Source organism: Aedes albopictus, chromosome 1 (assembly GCF_035046485.1).
Source record: "Aedes albopictus strain Foshan chromosome 1, AalbF5, whole genome shotgun sequence".
NCBI classification, from domain to species: Eukaryota; Metazoa; Arthropoda; class Insecta; order Diptera; family Culicidae; genus Aedes; species Aedes albopictus.
In genome coordinates, this window is record NC_085136.1 from 63994614 (window position 1) to 64019342 (window position 24729).

General features: G+C 46.1%; 1 protein-coding gene and 1 long non-coding RNA gene across 2 annotated transcripts; both read right to left on the minus strand.

The window, feature by feature from the left end:
* Nucleotides 1-350: 350 nt before the first annotated feature.
* Nucleotides 351-15185, minus strand: LOC134285040 (uncharacterized). The gene is made up of 5 exons (XR_009996105.1): nt 14891-15185; nt 14581-14819; nt 14139-14519; nt 13328-13701; nt 351-512 (listed from the first exon to the last, which is right to left on the minus strand). It is a non-coding gene; the product is annotated as an uncharacterized LOC134285040 (long non-coding RNA).
* Nucleotides 15186-19458: 4273 nt separating this feature from the next.
* Nucleotides 19459-22495, minus strand: LOC134285041 (cell division cycle 5-like protein). Its single transcript, XM_062844952.1, has 2 exons — nt 22300-22495; nt 19459-22223 (listed from the first exon to the last, which is right to left on the minus strand). Exons 1-2 carry the CDS (start codon nt 22342-22344, stop codon nt 19563-19565), a joined length of 2706 nt encoding a protein of 901 aa, XP_062700936.1. The 5' UTR covers nt 22345-22495; the 3' UTR covers nt 19459-19562.
* Nucleotides 22496-24729: the final 2234 nt, after the last annotated feature.

Sequence of the window (24729 nt, forward strand, 5' to 3'; positions counted from 1 at the left end):
CAATTCTCCTGAATGGATGATTAAATTGAATTTCATCTTTTTTCGACGAAAAAATTTGTGTAGCTGAAAAACCACTAGGGCCTGTCCATAAACTACGTAGACTCTAAGGGGGGAGGGGGGGGGGGTCTGGCCAAAGTCTACGCTCCATACAAATTTCGAAATTTTTGTATGGACAAAAGTCTACGAGGGGGGAGGGGGGGGTCTGAGATGACCCAAAAAAAGTCTACGTAGTTTATGGACAGCGCCCTAGGTTTTTTAAGATACACAAAATTTAAGTCGAAATAGGATCAAATACAATTTAATCAGCCATTCAGGAGGAAAATCAGAAAAAGTATATTATAGAGGGAAATTTTATTTGTATTGTAGAATTTTTTTTATAAAATTTAATTAACTTATAATAATGATTATTATATAATAATTCAAGTTGGTTCTGCGGGCACAAAGTAGCTAGGGCGACCATTCTGACGGCAGTGGTGAATAAAGTACCGCTTGAAGACAGCGGCGTCGTCATTCTGAAATATACAAATATTCATTAGTAATCATTAGCATTAATAATTGTTTGATTAAATTCGGAATGAATAGCTAATTTTGTAGAAATTAGTCAAAGCAAAAGAAAGATGTTTTCCTAGTGTAATCTCGGTGCCTGTTTTGCTAGGAAATCAATCGTGCCAGTTGTTGCTCAATATGCTCAAAGAGCATTAAATTAGGCAAGGAATCATAATTACCCACACTTTTTGCGCCATTTCATTGCAGAAACGAAGAATTTACCTTCTCACCATACTAAAATTTAGCTCATTACTACAAATCTAGTATAGTTTACCAATTGGTCCTATTTTTCTAGGAGCACTTCCCAGAGCTCTTCGCTGATTCATCCAAGAATTCCAAGATTATTCCTTCCTCGGATATTTATGTAGGAGGTCTTCGGGAATTCCTCAAGTAGTTCTTCGGGAAGTCCTGCACGAGTTCCGCGGGAATTCTTCCAGGAGTTCCTCGGGAATTCCTCCAGGAGTTGCTCGGGAGTTCCTCGGGAATACCTCCAGGAACTCCTCGGTAGTATATCCAGGAGTTCCTCGGTAATTCATCCAGGAGTTTCAAGGATATTCCTTCAGAAGTTCCCCGGGAAATTTCCCAGGAGTTCCTCGGGAATTTCTCCAGGGGTTCCTCGGTAATTTCTCGGAGAATTTCTCCAAGAGCTCCTCAGGAATTCGTCCAGAAGTTATTCAGGGATTAATCCTGGAGTTCTAAGGCTATTCCTTTCCCGGGAATATATGCATGAGTTCATCCAGGAAGTCCTGCAGGACTTCGGGAAATCCTCCAGGAGTTCTTCGGCAATTCCTGCAGGTGTTCATCGGGAGTTGTTGCAGAAATTTCTTGTAAATTCTTGCAGGAGTTACTCAAGAATGTCTCCAGGAGTGCCTCGGAGTTCCGAGAAACTGTTGCTCGGAAATTCCACCAGGAGTACCTCGGGAATTTCTTCAGGAGTTCCTGGGGAGCTTCTCCAGCAGTTCCACTGGAATTCGTTCAAGAGCTCCTCGGAAATTCCTCAAGGAGTTTTTAGGGAATTTCTTCAGGGGTTCCTCGGAAATTTCTCGGGAGTTACCTTAGGATTTTCTCGGGAATTCTTTCAAGAGTTCCTCGAGAATATCTCCAGGAGTTCCTCCTCAAGTTACTCGAGAGTTCCTCGAAAATTTCTCTACGAGATCCCCGAAAAATTCCTCCAGTAGCTCCTCGGAAATGCGTCCAGTTTTTCTTGGGAATTCTACGGCAGTATTCCCAGGAGTTCCGCGGTAATTCATCCAGGAGTTTCAAGGATATTCCATCAGGAGTTCCCTAGGAATTTCTCCAGGAGTTCCTCGGGGATTCCTCTAGGGATTCCTCGGAAATTCTCCAGGAGCTCCCCAAATATATCTGCAGGAGTTCTTCGGGAATATCTCCAGAAGTTCCTTGTGAATTCCTCCAGGAGTTCCTTGAAAATTTCTACGGGAGCTCCTTAGGTATTTCTCAAGAATTTCATCTCGAACATTCATCCAGGAGTTCCTAGGATTTTTTCACCATAAGTTCCTCTGAAATTACTCCAGGAATTCCTCGGAAATTCCTAAAGTAGTGCCTCCTGAGGAACTCCTGAATCAATTCCCGAGGAACTTCAGAAGAAATCCCCGAGGAACTCCTGAAGGAATTTCCAAGAAATTCTTGGAGGAATTTCCGAGGAATTCCTTAAGAAATCCCCGAGGAGCTTCTGGAGCAATTCTCAAGGAACTTATGGAGATATTCCTGAGGAACTGCTGGAGAAATTTCTGAGGTACTCCTGGAATTCCCGAGGAACTCCTGAAGGAATTCCCGAGGAACTCCTGAAGGAATTCCCGAGGAACTCCTGAAGGAATTCCCGAGGAACTCCTGAAGGAATTCCCGAGGAACTCCTGAAGGAATTCCCAAGGAACTCCTGAAGGAATTCCCAAGGAACTCCTGAAGGAATTCCTGAAGGAATTCCCGAGGAACTCCTGAAGGAATTCCCGAGTAACTCCTGAAGGAATTCCCGGGGAACTCCTGAAGGAATTCCCGAGGAACTCCTGAAGGAATTCCCGAGGAACTCCTGAAGGAATTCCCGAGGAACTCCTGAAGGAATTCCCGAGGAACTCCTGAAGGAATTCCCGAGGAACTCCTGAAGGAATTCCCGAGGAACTCCTGAAGGAATTCCCGAGGAACTCCTGAAGGAATTCCCGAGGAACTCCTGAAGGAATTCCCGAGGAACTCCTGAAGGAATTCCCGAGGAACTCCTGAAGGAATTCCCGAGGAACTCCTGAAGGAATTCCCGAGGAACTCCTGAAGGAATTTTCGAGGAACTCCTGAAGGAATTCCCGAGGAACTCCTGAAGGAATTCCCGAGGAACTCCTGAAGGAATTCCCGAGGAACTCCTGAAGGAATTCCCGAGGAACTCCTGAAGGAATTCCCGAGGAACTCCTGAAGGAATTCCCGAGGAACTCCTGAAGGAATTCCCGAGGAACTCCTGAAGGAATTCCCGAGGAACTCCTGAAGGAATTCCCGAGAAACTCCTGAAGGAATTCCAGAGGAACTCCTGAAGGAATTCCCGAGGAACTCCTGAAGGAATTCCCGAGGAACTCCTGAAGGAATTCCCGAGGAACTCCTGAAGGAATTCCCGAGGAACTCCTGAAGGAATTCCCGAGGAACTCCTGAAGGAATTTCCGAGGAACTCCTGAAGGAATTCCCGAGGAACTCCTGAAGGAATTCCCGAGGAACTCCTGAAGGAATTCCCGAGGAACTCCTGAAGATATTCCCGAGGAACTCCTGAAGGAATTCCCGAGGAACTCCTGAAGGAATTCCCGAGGAACTCCTGAAGGAATTCCCGAGGAACTCCTGAAGGAATTCCCGAGGAACTCCTGAAGGAATTCCCGAGGAACTCCTGAATGAATTCCCGAGGAACTCCTGAAGGAATTCCCGAGGAACTCCTGAAGGAATTCCCGAGGAACTCCTGAAGGAATTCCCGAGGAACTCCTGAAGGAATTCCCGAGGAACTCCTGAAGGAATTCCCGAGGAACTCCTGAAGGAATTCCCGAGGAACTCCTGAAGGAATTCCCGAGGAACTCCTGAAGGAATTCCCGAGGAACTCCTGAAGGAATTCCCGAGGAACTCCTGAAGGAATTCCCGAGGAACTCCTGAAGGAATTCCCGAGGAACTCCTGAAGGAATTCCCGAGGAACTCCTGAAGGAATTCCCGAGGAACTCCTGAAGGAATTCCCGAGGAACTCCTGAAGGAATTTCCGAGGAACTCCTGAAGGAATTCCCGAGGAACTCCTGAAGGAATTCCCAAGGAACTCCTGAAGGAATTCCCAAGGAACTCCTGAAGGAATTCCTGAAGGAATTCCCGAGGAACTCCTGAAGGAATTCCCGAGTAACTCCTGAAGGAATTCCCGGGGAACTCCTGAAGGAATTCCCGAGGAACTCCTGAAGGAATTCCCGAGGAACTCCTGAAGGAATTCCCGAGGAACTCCTGAAGGAATTCCCGAGGAACTCCTGAAGGAATTCCCGAGGAACTCCTGAAGGAATTCCCGAGGAACTCCTGAAGGAATTCCCGAGGAACTCCTGAAGGAATTCCCGAGGAACTCCTGAAGGAATTCCCGAGGAACTCCTGAAGGAATTCCCGAGGAACTCCTGAAGGAATTCCCGAGGAACTCCTGAAGGAATTCCCGAGGAACTCCTGAAGGAATTTTCGAGGAACTCCTGAAGGAATTCCCGAGGAACTCCTGAAGGAATTCCCGAGGAACTCCTGAAGGAATTCCCGAGGAACTCCTGAAGGAATTCCCGAGGAACTCCTGAAGGAATTCCCGAGGAACTCCTGAAGGAATTCCCGAGGAACTCCTGAAGGAATTCCCGAGGAACTCCTGAAGGAATTCCCGAGGAACTCCTGAAGGAATTCCCGAGAAACTCCTGAAGGAATTCCAGAGGAACTTCTGAAGGAATTCCCGAGGAACTCCTGAAGGAATTCCCGAGGAACTCCTGAAGGAATTCCCGAGGAACTCCTGAAGGAATTCCCGAGGAACTCCTGAAGGAATTCCCGAGGAACTCCTGAAGGAATTTCCGAGGAACTCCTGAAGGAATTCCCGAGGAACTCCTGAAGGAATTCCCGAGGAACTCCTGAAGGAATTCCCGAGGAACTCCTGAAGATATTCCCGAGGAACTCCTGAAGGAATTCCCGAGGAACTCCTGAAGGAATTCCCGAGGAACTCCTGAAGGAATTCCCGAGGAACTCCTGAAGGAATTCCCGAGGAACTCCTGAAGGAATTCCCGAGGAACTCCTGAATGAATTCCCGAGGAACTCCTGAAGGAATTCCCGAGGAACTCCTGAAGGAATTCCCGAGGAACTCCTGAAGGAATTCCCGAGGAACTCCTGAAGGAATTCCCGAGGAACTCCTGAAGGAATTCCCGAGGAACTCCTGAAGGAATTCCCGAGGAACTCCTGAAGGAATTCCCGAGGAACTCCTGAAGGAATTCCCGAGGAACTCCTGAAGGAATTCCCGAGGAACTCCTGAAGGAATTCCCGAGGAACTCCTGAAGGAATTCCCGAGGAACTCCTGAAGGAATTCCCGAGGAACTCCTGAAGGAATTCCCGAGGAACTCCTGAAGGAATTCCCGAGGAACTCCTGAAGGAATTCCCGAGGAACTCCTGAAGAAATTCCCGAGGAACTCCTGAAGGAATTCCCGAGAAATCCCTTGGAAGAATTCCCGAGGAAATAGCGGAGGAATATCCGAGGAACTCCTGGAGATATTTCCGAGGGACTCCTGGAGGAATTCCACAGGAACTTTTGGAAAAATCCCCGATAAACTCCTGGAGGAATTCCCGAGGAACTTCAGGAGGAATCTCCGAGGAGCTCCTAGAGGAATTCCCGAGGAACTCATGAATGAATCCTCGAGGAAATTCTAGAGAAATTCTTGAGGAACTCCCGGATAAATTTCCAAGGAACTCCTGGAGGAATTTCCGAGGAAGAATTCCCGAGTAACTTCTGGAGATATTCCCGAAGAACTCCTGTTGATATTTCCGGGGAACTCCTGAAGGAATTCTCGAGGTACTTCTGATGATATTCCAGAAAAACTTCTGGAAGAATCCCCGAGGAGCTTCTGGAGCAATTCCTGAGGAACTCTTGAAGCAATTTCGGATGAACTTCAGGAGGAATTCCCGAGGAACTCCTAGAGGAATTTTCGAGGAACTCCTGGAGGAACTCCCGAGGAACTCCTAGAGGAATGCCCGAGGATCTCTTATGAAAATTCCCGAGGAACTCTTGGAGGGATTCAAAAGAACACCAAGAGGAAATTCAGTAAGAATTCCCGAGGAACTCCTGAAGGAATATCCGAGGAACTCCAGGAGGAATCTCCGAGGAGCTCCTGAAGGAATTCCCGAGGAACTTATGGAAAAATCCTAGAGGAAATTCTACAGAAATTCCTGAGGAACTCCCGGAGAAATTTCTAAGGAACTCCTGGAGGAATTTCCGAGAAACTCCAGAAAGAATTCCCGAGGAACTTCTGGAGATATTCCCGAAGAACTCCTGCAGATATTTCCGGGGAACTCCTGGAGGAATTCTCGAGGTACTTCTGATGATATTCCCGAAAAACTTCTGGAGGATTCCCCGAGGAGCTTTTGGAGCAATTCCTGAGGAACTCCTGAAGCAGTTTCGGAGGAACTCCTAGAGGAATTCCCGAGGAACTCTTAGAGGAATTCCCGAGGAACTCCTAGAGGAATTTCAGGGGAACTCTTGGAGCAACTTGGAACTGATAGAAAAATTTCTGAGGAACTCCTGGAGGAATTCAGAGGAACACCAAGAAAAATTCCCGAGGAACTTCAGAAGGAATTGCCGAGGAACGAATTCCCAAAGAACTCTAGGAGGAATTTCAGAGGAACTCCTGGTTAAATTTCCGAGGAACTTCAGGAGGAATTCCCGAGGAACTCCTGAAATAATTCCCGAGGAACTCTTGGAGGAATTACAGAAAGCTCTTGGAGGAATTCCTGAGGAACTCCTGGAAGAATTCCCGAGGAACTCCTAGAGGAATTCCCGAGGAATTCTTGAAGGAATTCCCGAGGAACTCCTTGAGGAATTCAGAGGAACACCAAGAGGAATTCCCAAAGAACTTCAGGAAGAATTCCCGAGGAACTCTTAGAGAAATTCCCGAGGAACTCTTGGAGGAATTCCCGAGGAACTCCTTGAGGGATTCAGAAGATCCCAAAGAAATTCAGGAAGAATTCCCGAGGAACTCCTGGAGGAATTTCAGAGGAACTCTTGATGAAAAATTCCTAGGAACTCCTAGATGAATCCTCGAGGAAATTCTTGAGAAATTCGTGAGGAGCTCCTGGAAAAATTTTCAAGGAACTCCAGGAGGAATTCGCGAGGAACTTCTGGAGATATTCCCGAAGAACTGCTGCAGATATTTCTGGGGAGCTCCCTAGAGGAATCCCCGTGGAGCTTCTGGAGCAATTCCTGACGAACTCCTGAAGCAATTCCCGAGGAACTCCAGGAGGAATTCCCAAGGAACTTCAGAGGAACACTGGGAGCAACTTGGAACTGCTGTAGGAATTTCTGATGAACTCCTAGAGGAATTCAGAGGATCACCAGGAGAAATTCCCGAGGAACTTCAGAAGGAATTGCCGGGGAACGAATTCCCAATGAACTGTTGGAGGAATTTCCAAGGAACTCCTGGAGAAAAAAAAATCCCGGGAACTCCTGGATGAATCCTCGAGGAAATTCTAGATACATTCTTGAGGAACTTCAGAGGAGTTCCCGAAAAACACTTGGTGAAAAATTCCTAGGAACTCCTAAATGAATCCTCGAGAAAATTCTTGAGAAAATCCTGGGGAGCTCCCGGAGAAATTTTCAAGGATCTCCTGGACGAATTCCCGTAGAACTGCTGATATTTTTGGGGAGCTCCTGGAGAAAATCCCGAGGAACTCCTGAATGAATCCTTGATGAGCTCCTGGAGCAATTCTCGAGTAACTCCTCAAGCAATTCTGGAGGAACTCCAGAAGGAATTTCCGAGGAACTCCTGGAACATCTTGGAACTGATGGAAGAATTTCCGATGAACTTCAGAAGGAATTGCCGATGATCGAATTCCCAATGCACTGTTGGAGGAATATCAGAGGAACTCTTGGAGGAATTTTTGAGGAACTCCTTGAGGTATTCCCGAAGAACTCCTGCAGATATTTGCAGATATTTCCGGGGAACTCCTGGAGGAATTCTCGAGGTACTTCTGATGATATTCCCGAAAAAATCTGGAGGAATTTCTGAGAAACTCGTGGAAGGATTCTCGAGAAATTCCAGGAGGAATTTCCGAGGAATTCCTGGAGGAATTTGCGAGGAACTCCTTGGAGAAATTATCGAGGAAGTAGTGGAGGAATATCCGAGGAACTCCTGGAGATATTTCCAAGAAACTCCTGGAGGAATAACTAAGTAAGTCCCGGAGGAATTTCCGAGGAACTCCTGGAGCAATTTGAAACTGCTGGAGGAATTTCTGAGGAACTCCCGGAGGAATTCAGAGGAACACCAGGAGAAATTCTTGGGGAACTTCAGGAGGAATTATCGAGGAACTCCTGGAAGAATTCCCGATGAACTGCTGGAGGAATTCCCGACGATCTCTTGGAGGAATTTCAAAGGAACTCTTGAAGGCATTCCCGAGGAATTCCCGAGGAACTCCAGGAGGAATTCCCGAGGAACTTCAGAGGAACACTGGGAGCAACTTGGAACTGCTGTAGGAATTTCTGAGGAACTCCTAGAGGAATTCAGAGGAACACCAGGATAAATTCCCGAGGAACTTCAGAAGGCATTGCCGAGGAACGAATTCCCAATGAACTGTTGGAGGAATTTAAGAGGAACTCTTGGAGGAATTTTCGAGGAACTCCTGGAGAAAAAAAATCCCGGGAACTCCTGGATGAATCCTCGAGGAAATTCTAGATACATTCTTGAGGAACTTCAGAGGAGTTCTCGAGAAAATTCTTGAGAAATTCCTGAGGAGCTCCCGGAGACATTTTCAAGGATCTCCTGGAGGAATTCCCAAGGAACTCCTGGAGATATTCCCGAAGAACTGCTGATATTTTTATGGAGCTCCTGGAGAAATTCCCGAGGAACTCCTGAAGGAATCCTTGATGAGCTCCTGGAGCGATTCTCGAGTAACTCCTGAAGAAATTCTTGAAGAACTCCAGAAGGAATTTCCGAAGAACTCCTGGAACATCTTGGAACTGATGGAAGAATTTCCGAGGAATTTCAGAAGGAATTGCCGATAAACGAATTTCCAATGAACTGTTGGAGGAATATCAGAGGAACTTGAAGGAATTTTCGAGGAACTCCTGGAGGTATTGCCGAAGAACCCCTGCATATATTTGCAGATAATTCCGGGGAACTTCTGGAGGAATTCTCGAGGTACTTCTGATGATATTCCTGAAAAAAATCTGGAGGAATTTCTGAGAAACTCGTGGAAGGATTCTCGAGAAATTCCAGGAGGAATTTCCGAGGAATTCCTGGAGGAATTTGCGAGGAACTCCTTGGAGAAATTATCGAGGAAGTAGTGGAGGGATATCCGAGGAACTCCTGGAGATATTTCCAAGAAACTCCTGGAGGAATAACTAAGTAAGTAAGTCCTGGGCGAATTTCCGAGGAACTCCTGGAGCAATTTGGAACTGCTGGAGGAATTTCTGAGGAACTCCCGGAGGAATTCAGAGGAACACCAGGAGAAATTCTCGGGGAACTTCAGGAGGAATTACCGAGGAACTCCTGGAAGAATTCCCGATGAACTGCTGGAGGAATTCCCGACGATCTCTTGGAGGAATTTCAGAGGAACTCTTGAAGGAATTTCCGAGGAACTCCTGGAGAAATTCGCGAGGAATCGCTTGGAAGAATCCCCGAGGAAATAGTGGAGGAATATCCGAGGACTCCTGGAGATATTTTCGGGGAACTCCTGGAGGAATTCCAGAGGAACTTCTAGAGAAATCCCCAAGGAGTTCCTGAAGGAATATCCGAGGAGCTCCTAGAGGAAATCCCGAGGAACTCATGGATGAATTCTCGAGGAAATTCTAGATAAATTCCTGAGGAACTCGCGGAGAAATTTCCAAGTAACTCCTGGAGGAATTTCCGAGGAACTCCAGAGAGAATTCCCGAGGAACTTCTGGAGATATTCCCGAAGAACTCCTGAAGATATTTCCGGGGAACTCCTGGAGGAATTCTCGAGGTACTTCTGATATTTCCGAAAAACTTCTGGAGGAATTTCTGAGAAACTCGTGGAAGGATTCCCGAGAAATTCCAGGAGGAATTTCTGAGGAACTCCTGGAGAAATTCTCGAGGAATTAGTGGAAGGAAGAATATCCGAGAAACTCCTGGATATATTTCCAGGAAACTCCTGGAGGAATTTCCGAGGAACTCCTGGAGAAATTTGGAACTGCTGGAGGAATTTCTGAGAAACTAATGGAGGAACTCCCGGAGGAATTCAGAGGAACACCAGGAGAAATCCCCGAGGAACTTCAGGAGCAATTCCCGAGGAACTCCTGGAAGAATTCCCGATGAACTCCTGGAGGAATTCCCAAAGATCTCCTGAAGGAATTTCAAAGGAACTCCTGGAGATATTTCCGAGGAACTCCTGGAGGAATTCCAGAGAAACTTCTGGAGAAATCCCCGATTAACTCCTGGAGGAATTTCCGAGGAACTTCAGGAGGAATCCCAGAGGAGTTCCTGGAGGAATCTCCGAGGAGCTCTTAGAGGAATTCCCGAGGAACTCATGGATGAATCCTCGAGGAAATTCTAGAGAAATTCCAGAGGAACTCCCGGAGAAATTTCCAAGGAACTCCTGAAGGAATTTTCGAGGAACTCCAGAAAGAATTCCTGAGGAACTTCTGGAGATATTCCCGAATAACTCCTGCAGATATTTCCGGGGAACTCCGGGAGAAATTCTCGAGGTACTCCTGATGATATTCCCGAAAAACTTCTGGAGGAATTTCTGAGAAACTCGTGGAAGGATTTCCGAGAAATTCCAGGAGGAATTTCCTAGGAAGTCCTGGAGGAGTTTGCTAGGAACTCCTTGGAGAAATTCTCGAGGAACTAGTGGAGGAATATCCGAGGAACTCCTGGAAATATTTCCAGGAAACTCCTGGAGGAATTTCCGAGGAATTCCTGGAGCAAATTGGAACTGCTGGAGGAATTTCTGAGGAACTCATGGAGGAACTCCGGGTGAATTCCCGATGAACTCCTGGAGGAATTTCCGAGGAACTGCTGGAGGAATTCGCAAGGAATCCCTTGGGAGAATTCCCGAGGAAATAGTGGAGGAATACCTGGATATATTTCCGGGGAACTCCTGGAGGAATTCCAGAGGAACTTCTGGAGAAATCCCCGATAAACTCCTGGAGGAATCTCCAAGGAGCTCCTAGAGGAATACCCGAGGAACGTCTGGAGAAATAGAGGAATATCCTGGAGGGATTTTACATAAATGCTTCAGGATTTGGGGAAATACTATTAGGAATTTCCGAAATAACTATTGAGACATTTTGAGAGAATTCTTGAATACATCTTCAGGAAAATTCTAGAGGAATTCTACCACAAATTCTGAATGAATTATTGGTGATCCTCTATAGGAATTCTCATGGAACTCCTTGTAGTATTCCTAAAGGAATTCCAGTGAAACCGCTGAGACAATTCATTGGGATTATCTGATCTGGATGAATTTCCGTGAACCGCTGAAGGAGTTCCTGAATAACTGCTGGAGGGATTCCCGGGAAACGAAGAATTTTTGGGGAATCATTGAAGAAAATTCAGGGTACCTTCTGGAAGGGATTTCCAAGAAACTCTTGAATGAATTTCTTGGGAATTGTCGGAAGGATTTCCCGGGGAACATCTAAAGGCATCGTCGGGAAAGTCCTGGTTGATTCCCAGGCAAATCTTGGAAGAATTTCTGTGAAACTCCTCGGAGAATTCTAAGTGAAAATCCCGGAGGAATGGAAGATGCTGGAGAAAATTCCCATAACTCCAGAAGGGAATCCCGTGGAACTTATTCCTGGAGAATTTCCTGATAAACGGCTGAAATAATTCCCGAGAAAATGCTGCAGTTAAAGATGCGGTTGTTTCCAATCGTACTCCAAAGGTTCCCGTTGAGCGTGACACGAAATTTGTGTTTCATCAATGGATCAGAGTGAACGCTGCATTTTTCTTGAAACTCCCAGGTCACTGCAGCCTGCCCATAACTGCATAACAGTCACATTCGGCAAAAGTAGGCATTGGAGAAAATGGAGCCCAGAGTTTGCCACTTGCGCTAGTATTGGGAAGGATCGAAATTTCAAAAAATTGCCAAAAATTCTAAATTAATTCATTTGCAATGAAATCTTCTACAGCTTTTCTTGTATGCTGGGTGAATAGTTAAAAAAAAAATAGATCAAAAAATGAATGATGGTACGCTATGAGGCCAATGTGTATTCGCAGTGTGACTGTTATGCGGTTACATTCGTGAATATTTGATAATGAGACAAAACGACTTGGTATTTTTTTCACATTTTGTAGAACAAACTTGTAAAGTTCGTTTGGGAGGACGAAAGTACTGATGATTTGTAGATGATCCCCGTTATTAACTCAATATTGACAAAAACTGCAAATGTTACAAATATGCAGTTATGGGCAGTGCACTACACCGATTTCAACGGAAGCTGAGCTATAGAGCAACCATGGAAAAGAGAAAGCTAATATGTATGGTAAGGGGGGGCAGGATGGGTCACCTAAGAAATGGATCCCTGTAACTTTCTAAATACAAAGCGAATTTCTCTGTTTTCTACCACGACTCTCAAATACACTAGTCAGCTATGATATAAGATGATAAAAAGGTAATAAAGTTTTAAACCTGTGTCTTGACAAACAATTTTCAAAACATGACCCATCTTGCCCCACCTCAATCTGACGGGGGCAAGATGGGTCAGCTAACAGAAAACTCGATTTTTCTCCAACAAGAAATACTATATTCTCTATTTTTTCTCTATTTGTCTAAGCTTCAATACAAACAGATTACATAAAGGTAGTGATGAAACATATCGGTAGTTTATTCTAAGAACTAGAACATTTTTGTTCAGGCAGTCGTAAACGGACTTTAAAAGTCAATGTTTTTTGTATGAAAGTTTTAAAATTATGTACACAAATTTTCAGCGCTCTCATCGCCGCCATAATGTATGTCAATGAATAGACTTTCAATGAAAAATAAAACATTTTCAAATACTATGCAAACCTGCCGAAAATTAAGGGTGACCCATCTTGCCCCGCCTACACATTACACGTAGTTATATGGAATGTATAGCATAAGGAGTATAACGAAAAAACATTTTATTTTTTTCTGTGCAAGGAACTTAAAGAAATTCGAAATGAATATATCACTTTTTTGTGGATCCACGTTGGTCATCTGGCAAAATTATTGAAACATTAAAAAAAATATACAGTACGCTTAAAAACGGTACTGACCCATCTTGCCCCCTGACCCATCTTGCCCCCACATACCATATGTAACAATGTAACTTAGGAAATTATAGAACACTGAGCTGAACGAATAGGCTTTGTCCTAGGGGTTGTTAGGCCCGAGATTAGGCCAGATAAAAAATAATAGTCTTTTCTTGACGCTTATTATTTATATGGTAAATTAGCATATTGCATATTAGCATAAAGTGCATTATGCATCACAATTGCAATAACACCACCTCTCTTGCTCGCTGAAAATGGTGAATGTATCGATTTATGTATTACCTATGTAGGTCAATTTTAATCCAGTGGTAAAATCACTTTGGAATGACTTGCACTCTCAGACTTGCACCATTTACCTGCAAAGCACCTCGCCTTTCGAAGCATTCTCCATCCTACATTATCTCGCCTACGGCCAACGTATCAGCAGCGAAGGCTGGTGGACATCCGGTTCAGATCTTTCACTCCCGACAGGACCTCAGCGATTCCATTACCACTGATGTTTACTTCTAGCTCTTGCTACCTCCCGGCGTTTTGTCCTTCGACGCCTTTTCAATGGCACTTTTCCGCCTCTTGTCCGCTGCTGTGGAGGATTTTCGATCTTTTGGACTTTTTGCCCGACGGAGGACGACACTTTTGCCCGATGAAGCCGGAATATTTTCTCGCGTTGCAGTGGCTGATCTTCTTCTCGGGACTTTTGCTTCCGAAAATGTTTGAAGGTTAGTTCCTCGACCTGTAATAAGGGAAATATATTTTAAATTCACAAATAACTTCCCATTGTAATGTTCGTGTTTTACACTAAAGGAGAAAACCAGCAAGGGCGGACACACGCGAGCGGACTTGATACGGGGTTTGAGTTTCACTAGAGGTTTGAGGTTATCACACTATATCTCGGGTATATCTTTCGGAGCTGTAGTAGACTTACGTCTTACTCGTACGGTGTCTGGAATCAAAAGGAACCCGACAGTCGCCGGTCTGTTTATTGACAGCTATTAGCTATAATTATTTGACGTAAGTCAAATACACTGCTATCTGCATTAACGCATAATTCGTTACAATTAACTGATTTAGTTTTATAGCAAATGCACTTCTAAAATATACATTTCAGAGGACATATCACCATATAAGAAAGAAAATTCATTCACTACAATAAAAAACTATTTAACTTACCGATTTGATGTCCTCGATTGCGAACAACCCGACCGACAGTTTGACTCGCACGGGTGATTGATGAAACGCGTGAGGTTCTCCTTGGGACACGTATCGATTGTCAGCTCGGAATCCACCGTAAGGAAACAGTCGAGGAAAGTGTTCTCATCATTCTTGGCCACTTTTGATGTAACCTTCACGCCTGTCTCTCATTGCTGATCGCCTCACCAACGTACTCGATCAAACTGTCCATGCCGGATGTACTCCTGTGCCACCAGTTCCCAGCCCTTCTGTTATCCGCCGGACAGCCAACACGGGATACTGTCTCTTCTCAAAACATTGTTCCTGACAGCTCTCACCATTTACATTCCGGCCCGGATGGCTCGTTGTTTGTTGCTCTTTCTGAAAGTAGCAATGATTGAGTGTTAATTTTCGCTCAACCGGGTACCAAATCCCAACTTACCATTTCTTCCTCAGCTTGATAGGGTTCCTCCAGCGGAGCACACTTTTGCAATGTCCGGAAGTTGCTGTATTGTGATATCATCGGCTAAGAGAGCAACTTTGGGATTTACTGGAACCTGGAACGCTTAATTTGAAAGGAGAAAGCGAAATCTTTCCGGGTGACAGCCGGACTGCCCCCCGTGATCATCCGCTTGGATTCCAATTCCTGCGCTCGTCGGGAGGAGAATGCTTTTTCGCCACCTGTAAATTTGTTCAAAAAGATTATATTAGATATGTTTTGTACAATAAACTTACCAAAATTGCCAAAATACCTCTCAAAAGTAGAAAAAACAGCAGCCACTCTGAGATAAAACAAAAACAATATGGCTACTTGATCGCGAGACTGCGGCCGGTGACAGCAGTGTTGCGAGACTTAATATTGCATCGCAAACATTTGCGATATCACATCGGTTTTGTGTAATCGTACACAACGTTGTCACAACCAGTTGGTTGCAGCTGTTTCTGTGTAATATTCACATTTGCTCGATGTGAATATTACACAAACTCAACGGAAAGGAAAATCGTTATTGTTTTTTTGCGTAATGTTGAGACAGATGTAATTGTGCGCAAAATCGGTGTGATTGTGCATCTGAAAAAAGTGATTACATCGGTTTTCTGCTACATCAGTCCCATTACATCGAGGCGGATTACATTATTTTTTGCTGTGTACCTCAGGCGCTTAGCCGCAGCAGGCCGTTTTCCGGCCGGTCCTCGCCACCATCTCGTTCCGTTTCGGACCAACATCCGGGCAATTCCACGTGCCCGATGCCCCTGGCCTCCAGCGCCCGGCCACCCCGTGAACATCTCTTCATGCCGGAGCCATCCCCATATCAGCCATTCGTTCAGTGCTCGGTCGTCGAAAGCCGGCCATTTTGGAACCAAAGTGCGGGCAATTCCACGTGCCCGAAGCCCCACCAGCTTGGCCTGGTCATCCGTTTCCGGTCACCTCGAGGACGTTTCCTCCGGTCGAAGTCATCACCATTTCGGCCAAACGTTTTCCGCCCGGCCGTCGAAAGCTGGCCATTTCGGACCAAAGCACGGGCAGTGGCGGGGAGCAGTCCAGACTCGAAGAAATGCAGTCGGGCGGCCGAAGAAAGCAGCCCCAGCTACCACTGACTGTCGTTGCCCCGCCGACCGCCTCTGAAGATTCCATCCTGCCTCCGAAGCCACCAGTTCGATACGCCCTGTGACCCGGAGCCAGAAGAGGCCGTGAGACCCACCCTGGAGGCTGCCGTCGGCTCAGACCAGCAGCCTGGGTATTTGGTTTGTTAATGGGGCACGTTTGGTGTAGTACTAGATTTGTAGTAATGAGCTGAATTTTAGTATGTTGAGAAGGTAAATTCTCCATTTCTGCAATAAAATGGTACAAAAAGCGTGGGTATTATGATTCTTTGCCTAATTTGATGCTGTTTGAGCAAAACTTTGGGTAACTGTGTTGTTTAAGTTGCGAGAAATGGAGAAAACAACAACACAGTTACCCAAAGTTTTGCTCAAACAGCATCAAATTAGGCAAGGAATCATAATACCCACGCTTTTTGTACCATTTTATTGCAGAAACGGAGAATTTACCTTCTCACCATACTAAAATTCAGCTCATTACTACAAATCTAGTACGTCACTGTTCGTCTCCTATTCCCTCCGAAACCGAGCCGATAGGTTCCGGGGCCAAAAATAAGGGTGCGGTGGGCAAACATTGAATTGCCAATTGAAATTTGACAATTGTTGGGCGCATCGCAGCACCGCACTCTAGATTGGTTTTGTTTGCGACCGTGTTGAACTTCTCACTCAGCTCATTTCCGGTTCATTTCTTTGGGAGCACCCCTTTCCAGCGACCGGAGGAGTCTCACACTATGCTAAGAACCTTCCCCGGCCCCAAAAGTACCCACATACAAAGTTTCACGCCGATCGGTTCAGTAGTTTCCGAATCCATAAGGGTCAGACAGACAGACAGACAGACAGAAATTCATTTTTATATATATAGATAATTACTTTTTGAAAATTTGCTTTATATTTTAGGTTCAGGAAGCTAGGAAAACTAATTGGATACCTTTACGGACTGTTGTCCTCGGATCCCTTCATTGGTGTTAATTTATAAGACTTGGCCGTGACAACCCAACTTACTGAATGGATGCTCGAGAGAAAGAATCACTTGAATGAGTCTTACTTGCCTGTCTAGTGTATCTACGATATAGGGCACTGCATTGTTTTGATTTTGTATGGGATTTTGACGTTTCTTGGCCTTGTTGTTTACAAATTTTCTGTAAGAGTGAAAGAGAATTTCATGCAGTCCCCTATAGAGAAATGCATGTTACTTTGCTGGCCTGCTTACTCTCACCGAAGATTTGACGTTTGAGCGGAGCGACACCGCTCAAATGTAAACATTTTCTGTGAGATAAAGCAGGCCAGCATAAAATCGTGCAGAGGCTCATAGTCCGCATCGTTTAGAAAAATCCAGACAGGAATAACTAACAGAAAAATAACCAGGTCACAATAACCCCTTCTGTCTCCCGTATCTGTGTGTAACTCTTTATTACAGGCAGGCTCCCAGCACCATAAGCAAATTCCCACGTATCCCATCGTTTTCTTTAAGGAATAAGCAGTACCACCATTATCGGGATTTTTTACTAGATGCTCCAAATGTAGTTTTGTCAGGGAAACTAAGAAAATCGGTATGCCTAAGAAAGTTTCATTAATTCAGAAGCCGCAGGTCTGAAATGTAACTGTGGGAGTCAGGTGAAGTTTTTATAAGGCATAACAATAAGGCATTTTATGAGACGTTTCGAATCAGCTGATTTTGGAGTGTTTACCAGTTTTGAGGTTAAACCGGTGGGCCCATTTATTTACGTTTCTACTAGCATAACATGTGATACAGCCCCATCAATCAAACGGAGCACATTTCTCTGCAAAAAATTCACCGATCCGCCCACTATAATCAATACCCGTAGACCGCAGGGATGTTTTCTCGTCTGCTAGTGACATCGTGCAGCTCGGGGGACCGAAACATGCCACATTAGAAACCGAAACATCTCTGCCAGTAAAGAATTGATTGGTGCTTACCACATGTTATGCTACTTTTCACGAAAACAAAAACATCAAATGTAAACAATAACAATGAGCGGCCCACCGAAAAAACGTCTCGTAAAATAGCTTATATACGCAGAGCCTTAAGGTGAAGATATGACGAAGCCACAGGCAAAAGTTTCAAGAGCACAAATCTGAAGAACCACGTGTCGGTTTGCACTGAAAAGTTGATCGATTGGTTACCCGCTGGTGGTGACCAATCGATCAACTTTTCAGAGCAAACCGTCCAATGGTTCTTCAGATTTGTGCTTTTGAAAATTTTGCCTGTGGCTTCGTCATATGTTCACCTTAAGGCGCTGTCCATAAACTACGTAGACTTCTTTTGGCCATCTCAGACCCCCCCCCCTCCCCCACCGTAGACTTTTTTACATACAAAAATTTTGAAATTTGTATGGGCCGTAGACTTTGACCAGACCCCCCCCCCCTCCCCCCATAAGAGTCTACGTAGTTTATGGACAGGCCCTAAGGGCTATGTTCATTCCATCGGGCCGGATCCCGGGCATCTATGTCTTTTCAACGATATTATGTATGGCGTGCTTCTCACCACGTCACGTTATGCCGCGGACAGGCCTCGACCTGGCAAGCTAGAAGCACGTCATAATATCGTTGGAAGGATACTGACGTCCGGAGCCCAGCCCGTTCCTGGCCGGATTGATTCTTCTACACGAGCAGTGCGTATAACCTGTGTTGGTCACAAGTCGGTCGAGTTTCTCGGGTCACGATTTGTGATGCTGCAGCTGCTAAGACTCCGACTCCATGAATAGTTGAGATAATTTTGCCCAATACTCCGAAAAGGACCTACGCAAGGAATATTCCGTGAAGGTACTCTACAATCCTGAATCCTGATCCTAAAATATAAAATAAATATTAAATGGAAAACGTGAAACAACTTTTTTGGAAGCAATTTTCATCTTTTGACAGCTGAAAGTTTTTCTCTGGATTTCTAAGTTTGCTGAGATTGTTTTCTCATAATTTCAGTTCAGTGCATGGGGCACAAGTACTGTCAAAGTTTTTAGAGCATCCGCCATTATGGCAAGCGTGGAGGAGTTCCTGAATTCATTTCTGAAGGAACGCAAAGATGACTTCTTGGAGAAATGCTTGGCGAAATCGTTGATTTTTGAAAGATTAGAATTATGATAGAATCCTTGGAAAAATCGCTAAGCGAATTCTTGAAGAAATTTTAAAATAATCTTTGGATAATTCACAAGAATATTTTTTGAAAAGGGAATTCTTGAAAAAAAAAATCCTGAAGAATCCTGGTTGTAATTCGTGAAGAAATCTTAGAGGAATCTAATGGAATCCTTGCCTTGCATTAGTCTTGCGATACTTATTTGCCATACCTTCTGCTGAGAGGCGCTGGATATTGAAACGCAACGGTCGCTGAATCCTTGAGTTCACCCAAGATGATAACCGTTCTCGATTCTTACTGACAACGATATAGATAGCAGAGTCGATGTTTGGTCCTCTGAAGGTCCTCACATGAATGACATCACATACGAGAAGTGTCGGCCGTCCACCAGGACAAAGTCTATTTGATGCCATTTGGATGTATCCAGGTGTGCTCAAGAATGTCTTTGCGTGCAAAGTAAGTGCTGGTGCTTGTGATGGCCATCCCTCTAGCTGCAGCGAAAGTCACTAAACTCAGGCTGTTGTTTGCGAATTATTGCCAAGATCCTGAGAGATACCAAAGGAAAACTTCTGTACGGCACAATTGCCAAAGAATAAACTGGAGATTTCACAAAAAATAACTCATTCTGTATTATCCTAATGAAGATTTTATGATCGTAGCACTATTACTAAGTAACTGTTACAAATAGTCGATAATTATAGATTTTAGTTGTAGCATGCCTCCACTTCACGCCCTTACTCTTGTTCCTCATCATCCCTTTGGCAGTCCATCGGTTCCCCATCCTCTTGAGGCTGCTCATCCTGCTCCTCCGGTTGCTGTTCCACTTCTTCCTCCTGCTGCTGCTGTTCCCTCTCCTCGGCAGCTTCCTTCGGCACGGCTTCCTCCTGCTGGGGCTGCTGTTCCTCCGCTACAACCTCATCCACCACCTCCTCCTTCTTACCGTTCTGCATCCTCTGGGGTTGCTGCTCGTGTCTCTGCCGGCGCTGTCGCTGCTGTGGTTGCGGCTGTTGAACCTGCTGCGTCGGTCCCAACTCGTCCCTAAACAGCTCCCGAAATTCCTCGGTCAGTTGTGCGTAGCGTTTTTGAAGTGCCTTCTCACGTTCGGTTTGACGCATTACGTCCTCGGTGAGCGACTCGAGGCGCTTGGGAATGGCCAGATCCTCCTGGGACGCGAGGAATTTGAACGTGGATAGGGCCAGGTTGTTCTGCTCGATCTGCTCGTTGGTGTCCTGGAACTGCTTCACGAGAGCCTGGGCGCGTGCTTGGTAGCCTCCGGTAAGAATTTTGAGTTTCTTTTCGATTTTGCCGCATCGTTTGGCCTCCTTGGCCATGTGCTTGCGGTTGATTTCGAGCCGTTTCTCGGCCGATTCGATGCGGTCCTTTTTGCTGGCCAGATTGGCACGGGTATAGCGGTTCTGGCTGGGAAGGTAGAGGACCTGGGAGAGGCATTCCTGCCAGACTTGGGTGTAGCTTTCCAGGGAGAGGTCACCGTGAGCCATTCCGCCCTTGACGACACCCATTTCCTCTTTGAGGAGGTCTTTGGCGGCGTCCAGGTCCGATTCGTCAATGTCACCGTACGGGTGCTGCTCCAGATAGGCCAGATGCTGGGCCAGGGGGTTCTTTTTGACGGGTGGAGCTTGTGGGTTGACCACTGGATTGCGGATGGCGTCGTAGTTGAGTATTTTGACCATTTCCTGCTTGACCAACTCTTCGGCGCGTTGGAGTTCGGTCAGGCCGTGCATTTCGTTGGAGGGACGAAGGACAGTCATGTTGATATCCAGGGGTCTCGGGAGTTCTCGTTGGATGACCTGTGAGCGAAGGGACAGCTCCTTGGCGTCCCGGGCGCGTTGCTCTTGCTTACGGAGGGCATCAACATCGGCTTGATCCGCCACCCATGGTTCCCCTCCGGTGCCATCGTCCGCCAGTTCGTCCGTTTCGTTGTCCGGGACCACGATTTCGTAGTCGTTCCTTGGAGTTGGCAGGGAAGCAAGTCCTTCTTTCAGAGATGACTTGAGCTGCTTTTGGTAGTTCTTGTAGGCAGCCGGGGTTTCCGTCACGGACATTGTTTCCTCTGCGTTGATGTTCAACTTGTCTCGGACAAAGTTGGGGGTCGCTCCCGGCTGGGCTGGAGTAGCTCCAACCGGAACCAATGCTCCGGAGCCCGGAGTTAGGAATCCTGCTGGGGTGGCAGCTCCATCTGGGCCACGAGTCGATCTAAAAGGAGTGGCCAGCACCGTATTGGGCGTGGCAACGACTAGACTCTGAGGAAGAGCCCCGGAGAAATCCGACTGGGTCAAAGGAGTATTTGCTCCGCCCTTCAGGGGCGTGTCCACGTGTGTCAGCGCCATCATGTTCTGAGCTTCCTGCAGAATGCGATCCGTCACCGGAGCAGGAGTCCTGGGAGTAGCCGCCACCTGAGGAGTTATACTGTAATCTGCCAGCAGGGCATCCGTCGTTTCCACCCCCGATTCCGAAGCCACTTCCTTGGCAATCTCACTGGCCCGCCCCAACTTCACGACCTGCTGCAACTCCTGATCCGAAATCTGCGGTTCCGGCAGCACCAGCTTGGAGCGTTTCTTCGCCGGTTCTTGATTCTGCAGCATCGCCAACGGAACATCGTTCTCCTTCTTTTGCTTCAGCTTCTCTTTATCCTTTTTACGCTCCCTGGCTTCCTTCTCCGTCCTCAACTCCCCGTCCAACTGCTGCTGTCTCAAGCTCGAGAAATCCGCCGCAATCGGAACCACAAATTCCTCCGAAGTATCGTAGAATCCCGGCGCCGGAGTCTTCTCGAACGGAACTTCCGAGTTATAGTCAATCCCTTTCAACTTCCGCTTCCGGTTCCCCAATCCAATTCCCGCAGCTCTCAACTCCCTCCTCTTCTGCAGCGCGGCCAACCTCCTCGCCTCCTCCAGCTGCTTCTCCCGCGCCTTCCTCTTGGCCTTCTTACCCTGCGTATTGGCCAACCTAGCTCTCGCCTCCGACAGCATCTCCAGCTCGTCCTCGTCCATATCCTTCGGATCCGGCCGCGCAGGCTTCGTCTCCGGATTCGGGTCGATCTCGCCCGGCTTCAGCTTCCTCGGATCGTCCATCGACCCGTCCTCTCCTTCCTCTTTCCGCTGCGCCTGGTCCAGTAAGTACTCATACCGCTCCAAGCACTGCGCCGCTGTCCGCCCGATGATCGGCGCAATCGTTCGCCACTGCGTCGGCATCAGCTTCGCCAGATGCAGCAGCTTCTCATCCTCCTCCCGGGACCACTCGGTCTTCTTGATGCTCGGATCCAGCCACTCGTACCACCGGGCCTTGCACTGCTTGGCCGACTTCCGGTGCAGCAGCGAGGCAATTCGCGACCATTGGTTCTTGCCATATTTCATCACCGCCGCCTTGAGGATTTCATCCTGCGGAGAAAAGAAAATCGATTTTCATCATGATCATCTGCATCCAAACGATTGCGAGTGCCGGCGGCACACTTACCTCGGTGTTGCGCCAAACACCACCCTTTATCATAATTCGCGGCATGGTGCGTGTTGTTCAATCACTTTTTCCACTATTTCAAAACCGATTTCTTTACGTTTTCGCCACTTTTTCCACGGAAATTCAAAGAAATTTTCCTCCGCCCAACACGACATGCGAGGAAAAACGCAAAAACACGGTTTGTTTTGAGGATGGAACTGTCAAAGTTGGAGTGCGGGGTTGAGTGCGTGTGCCCGAGGGCAATTTGTGCCCAAAAAGGATGAAACGTCAGCCAATGTTCATTTCTTTAAAAATCCTTCCAGGATGAATTTTGTGACTTTCAGATGCGCGCACACTAGGCAAAATTATGCTCGAAATGGCAAAAAATTGAATGCCGGAATAATACACTCAGGAAAATCGACTTGTAGACTTGTAGACTCGAAGCACAGAGAAACAGACGTCACACTCTACTCGCGGTCCATCGATCACCTTTTTAACAGTGGATTCAAATATTTGGTAGTTGGTCGATTGGCCACTCGCGGCGCTCACATCGTTTTTGCTCCTGTTTGACGTTTGCTCACTACCGCCATCTAGTGGTTGCTCGACCAAGCACAGCATGATTAGTATTTGGCGATTACGTTTTCGTGACGACGTTTTTAACTGAAATTTGTTCCAAGAGTTACGTCTGTTTCTCTGTGCTCGAAGTATACTTGGCCGGGCCAGTGGAAGTTGGGATGAATTTTAAACGTTGAGAAAAAATATATACGCTTTTGGTCAACCAGAACAGAAGCATGCAACGTTTTGGTCGTAGCCAAGGTTTTTTTGGTTTTTTTTCACCAAAAACAAAAAGCGAGGCAAAACAATTTTGGTTTTGTGATGCCAGCGGAATTCTTTCTGGAACCTCACGATTTTTTTCTCGGATACCTTCTGGAACTTTTACTGGGATTCCCTCGTCTGCTCTTCCTGGAATGTCACGGAGTTCCTTCGCGGATTCTTCCAAAAGTTGGTTCTGTGATTCTTCCACACTGAAGAACAAGAGAACCCAAAATTGAGTATTTTTAAACTCACTTTTGAGTTCTTTTTTGCAACCCCTTTCATTCGCTCCCTTTATTGTTGTCAGAGAGTGAATAGCAAAACAACCCAACTTTGAGAGTTCGATGCGGGAAGCCAAAATTGAGTAAGTGACATACTACCGAAAGTTGAGTAATTTTAACTGACGGTTGAGTAAAAAGAACTTCGGCTATAAGTAGTTTGGCCGTATACGCCTAAATGCAAACTACCTACCTCAACATCGACTCCATCAACTCAAAATTGGCTTCCCGCACGCAACCTCGAAGTTGGGTGGAATGAACTCACTTTTGGGTACTTTTGTTTCTCCGTGCAAGCTCGCTTCCAAGCATTCTTTCATGAATTTCTCCAGGTGTTCTTTCTAAAATTCGTCGAAGAGTTCCTTCTCCAATATCTCCAGGAACTCTTTCTCGGTATCCTTTAGAATTCCTGTGATTTCTTCAGAAGTTCCTTCTGGAATGTCTTGAGATTTATCCCCAAATTTCTCATGATTCTTTTTCGAGTTGTTTTCGGGATTAATCTCCGATGAAACATCTGAATAAATCCCAGAGGGCATCTCAGAAGCAACTTTTGGAGGAATTCCCGGAAGACACTCCTAGAAAATCGGAGTAGGAATTCCTAGGAGAATCTCTAAGAGGGAACTCGTGGAGGTATCGAAGAGGAAATTACAGAAAGAACACACCTGACAGAATTGTGATTGGCCCAAATTGGACTGCTTGCCTCTAGACCTGCCTGTAAGATTCTTGAATTCTTGCCGCTGCGAATATTTATCATGATTTGATCATGATGAATTCTAGGAGCGGTCCGAGGAGCGGTCTTAGTGGAGGAATTTCGGCACATGAAGAAATTCCGATGTGAATATCTCGAGGAATTCCGAAGGTCTGGGACAATCTCCGTTAAAATTCCTTTTAGGGGAATTATTACAAAAAGTGCTCAGCGCTAAGAATAATCGATGAATAAATTCCGCTTGCAGGAATCTTCGGAAGAGGACATCCAAGGGGAAGACATCTTCGAAGGAATTGCTAAGAAATCAATCACCTTTGGAATTACTTTGGGGAAATATACGAGAAATTCCTCTCGGGTGAATCTCTGCAGATACTCTTCTTGCTTGGAGCATTTTCCGGGGTGATTCCTCTCTTTTGAACTGGGAAACTCTTCCTCCAGCATTATAACCAGCAACCTTTGCAAAAGCTCCACACAATGGTTAATTTACTACTTTTAATCCTCCACACCAGGGGGTTGGAAACTCTGACACCTTGTGTTAAACACCCATTTCGCACTCCAAAAACACCTTCGAACACCTTTCAAATGTTCCACCATGATTATTTTTTATTTTCTTGGCATCACTGTTCTGCCGATGTTTACATTTCCAAACAACGTTTG

What these genes read in the sequence shown, in the direction of transcription:
- LOC134285041 (XM_062844952.1), bottom strand. Translation starts at nt 22,344, where the DNA reads ATGCCGCGAATTATGATAAAGGGTGGTGTTTGGCGCAACACCGAG. An exon ending in GTGTTTGGCGCAACACCGAG is followed by an intron (nt 22,224 to 22,299) that starts GTAAGTGTGCCG and finishes TTTTCTCCGCAG; the next exon opens with GATGAAATCCTCAAGGCGGC.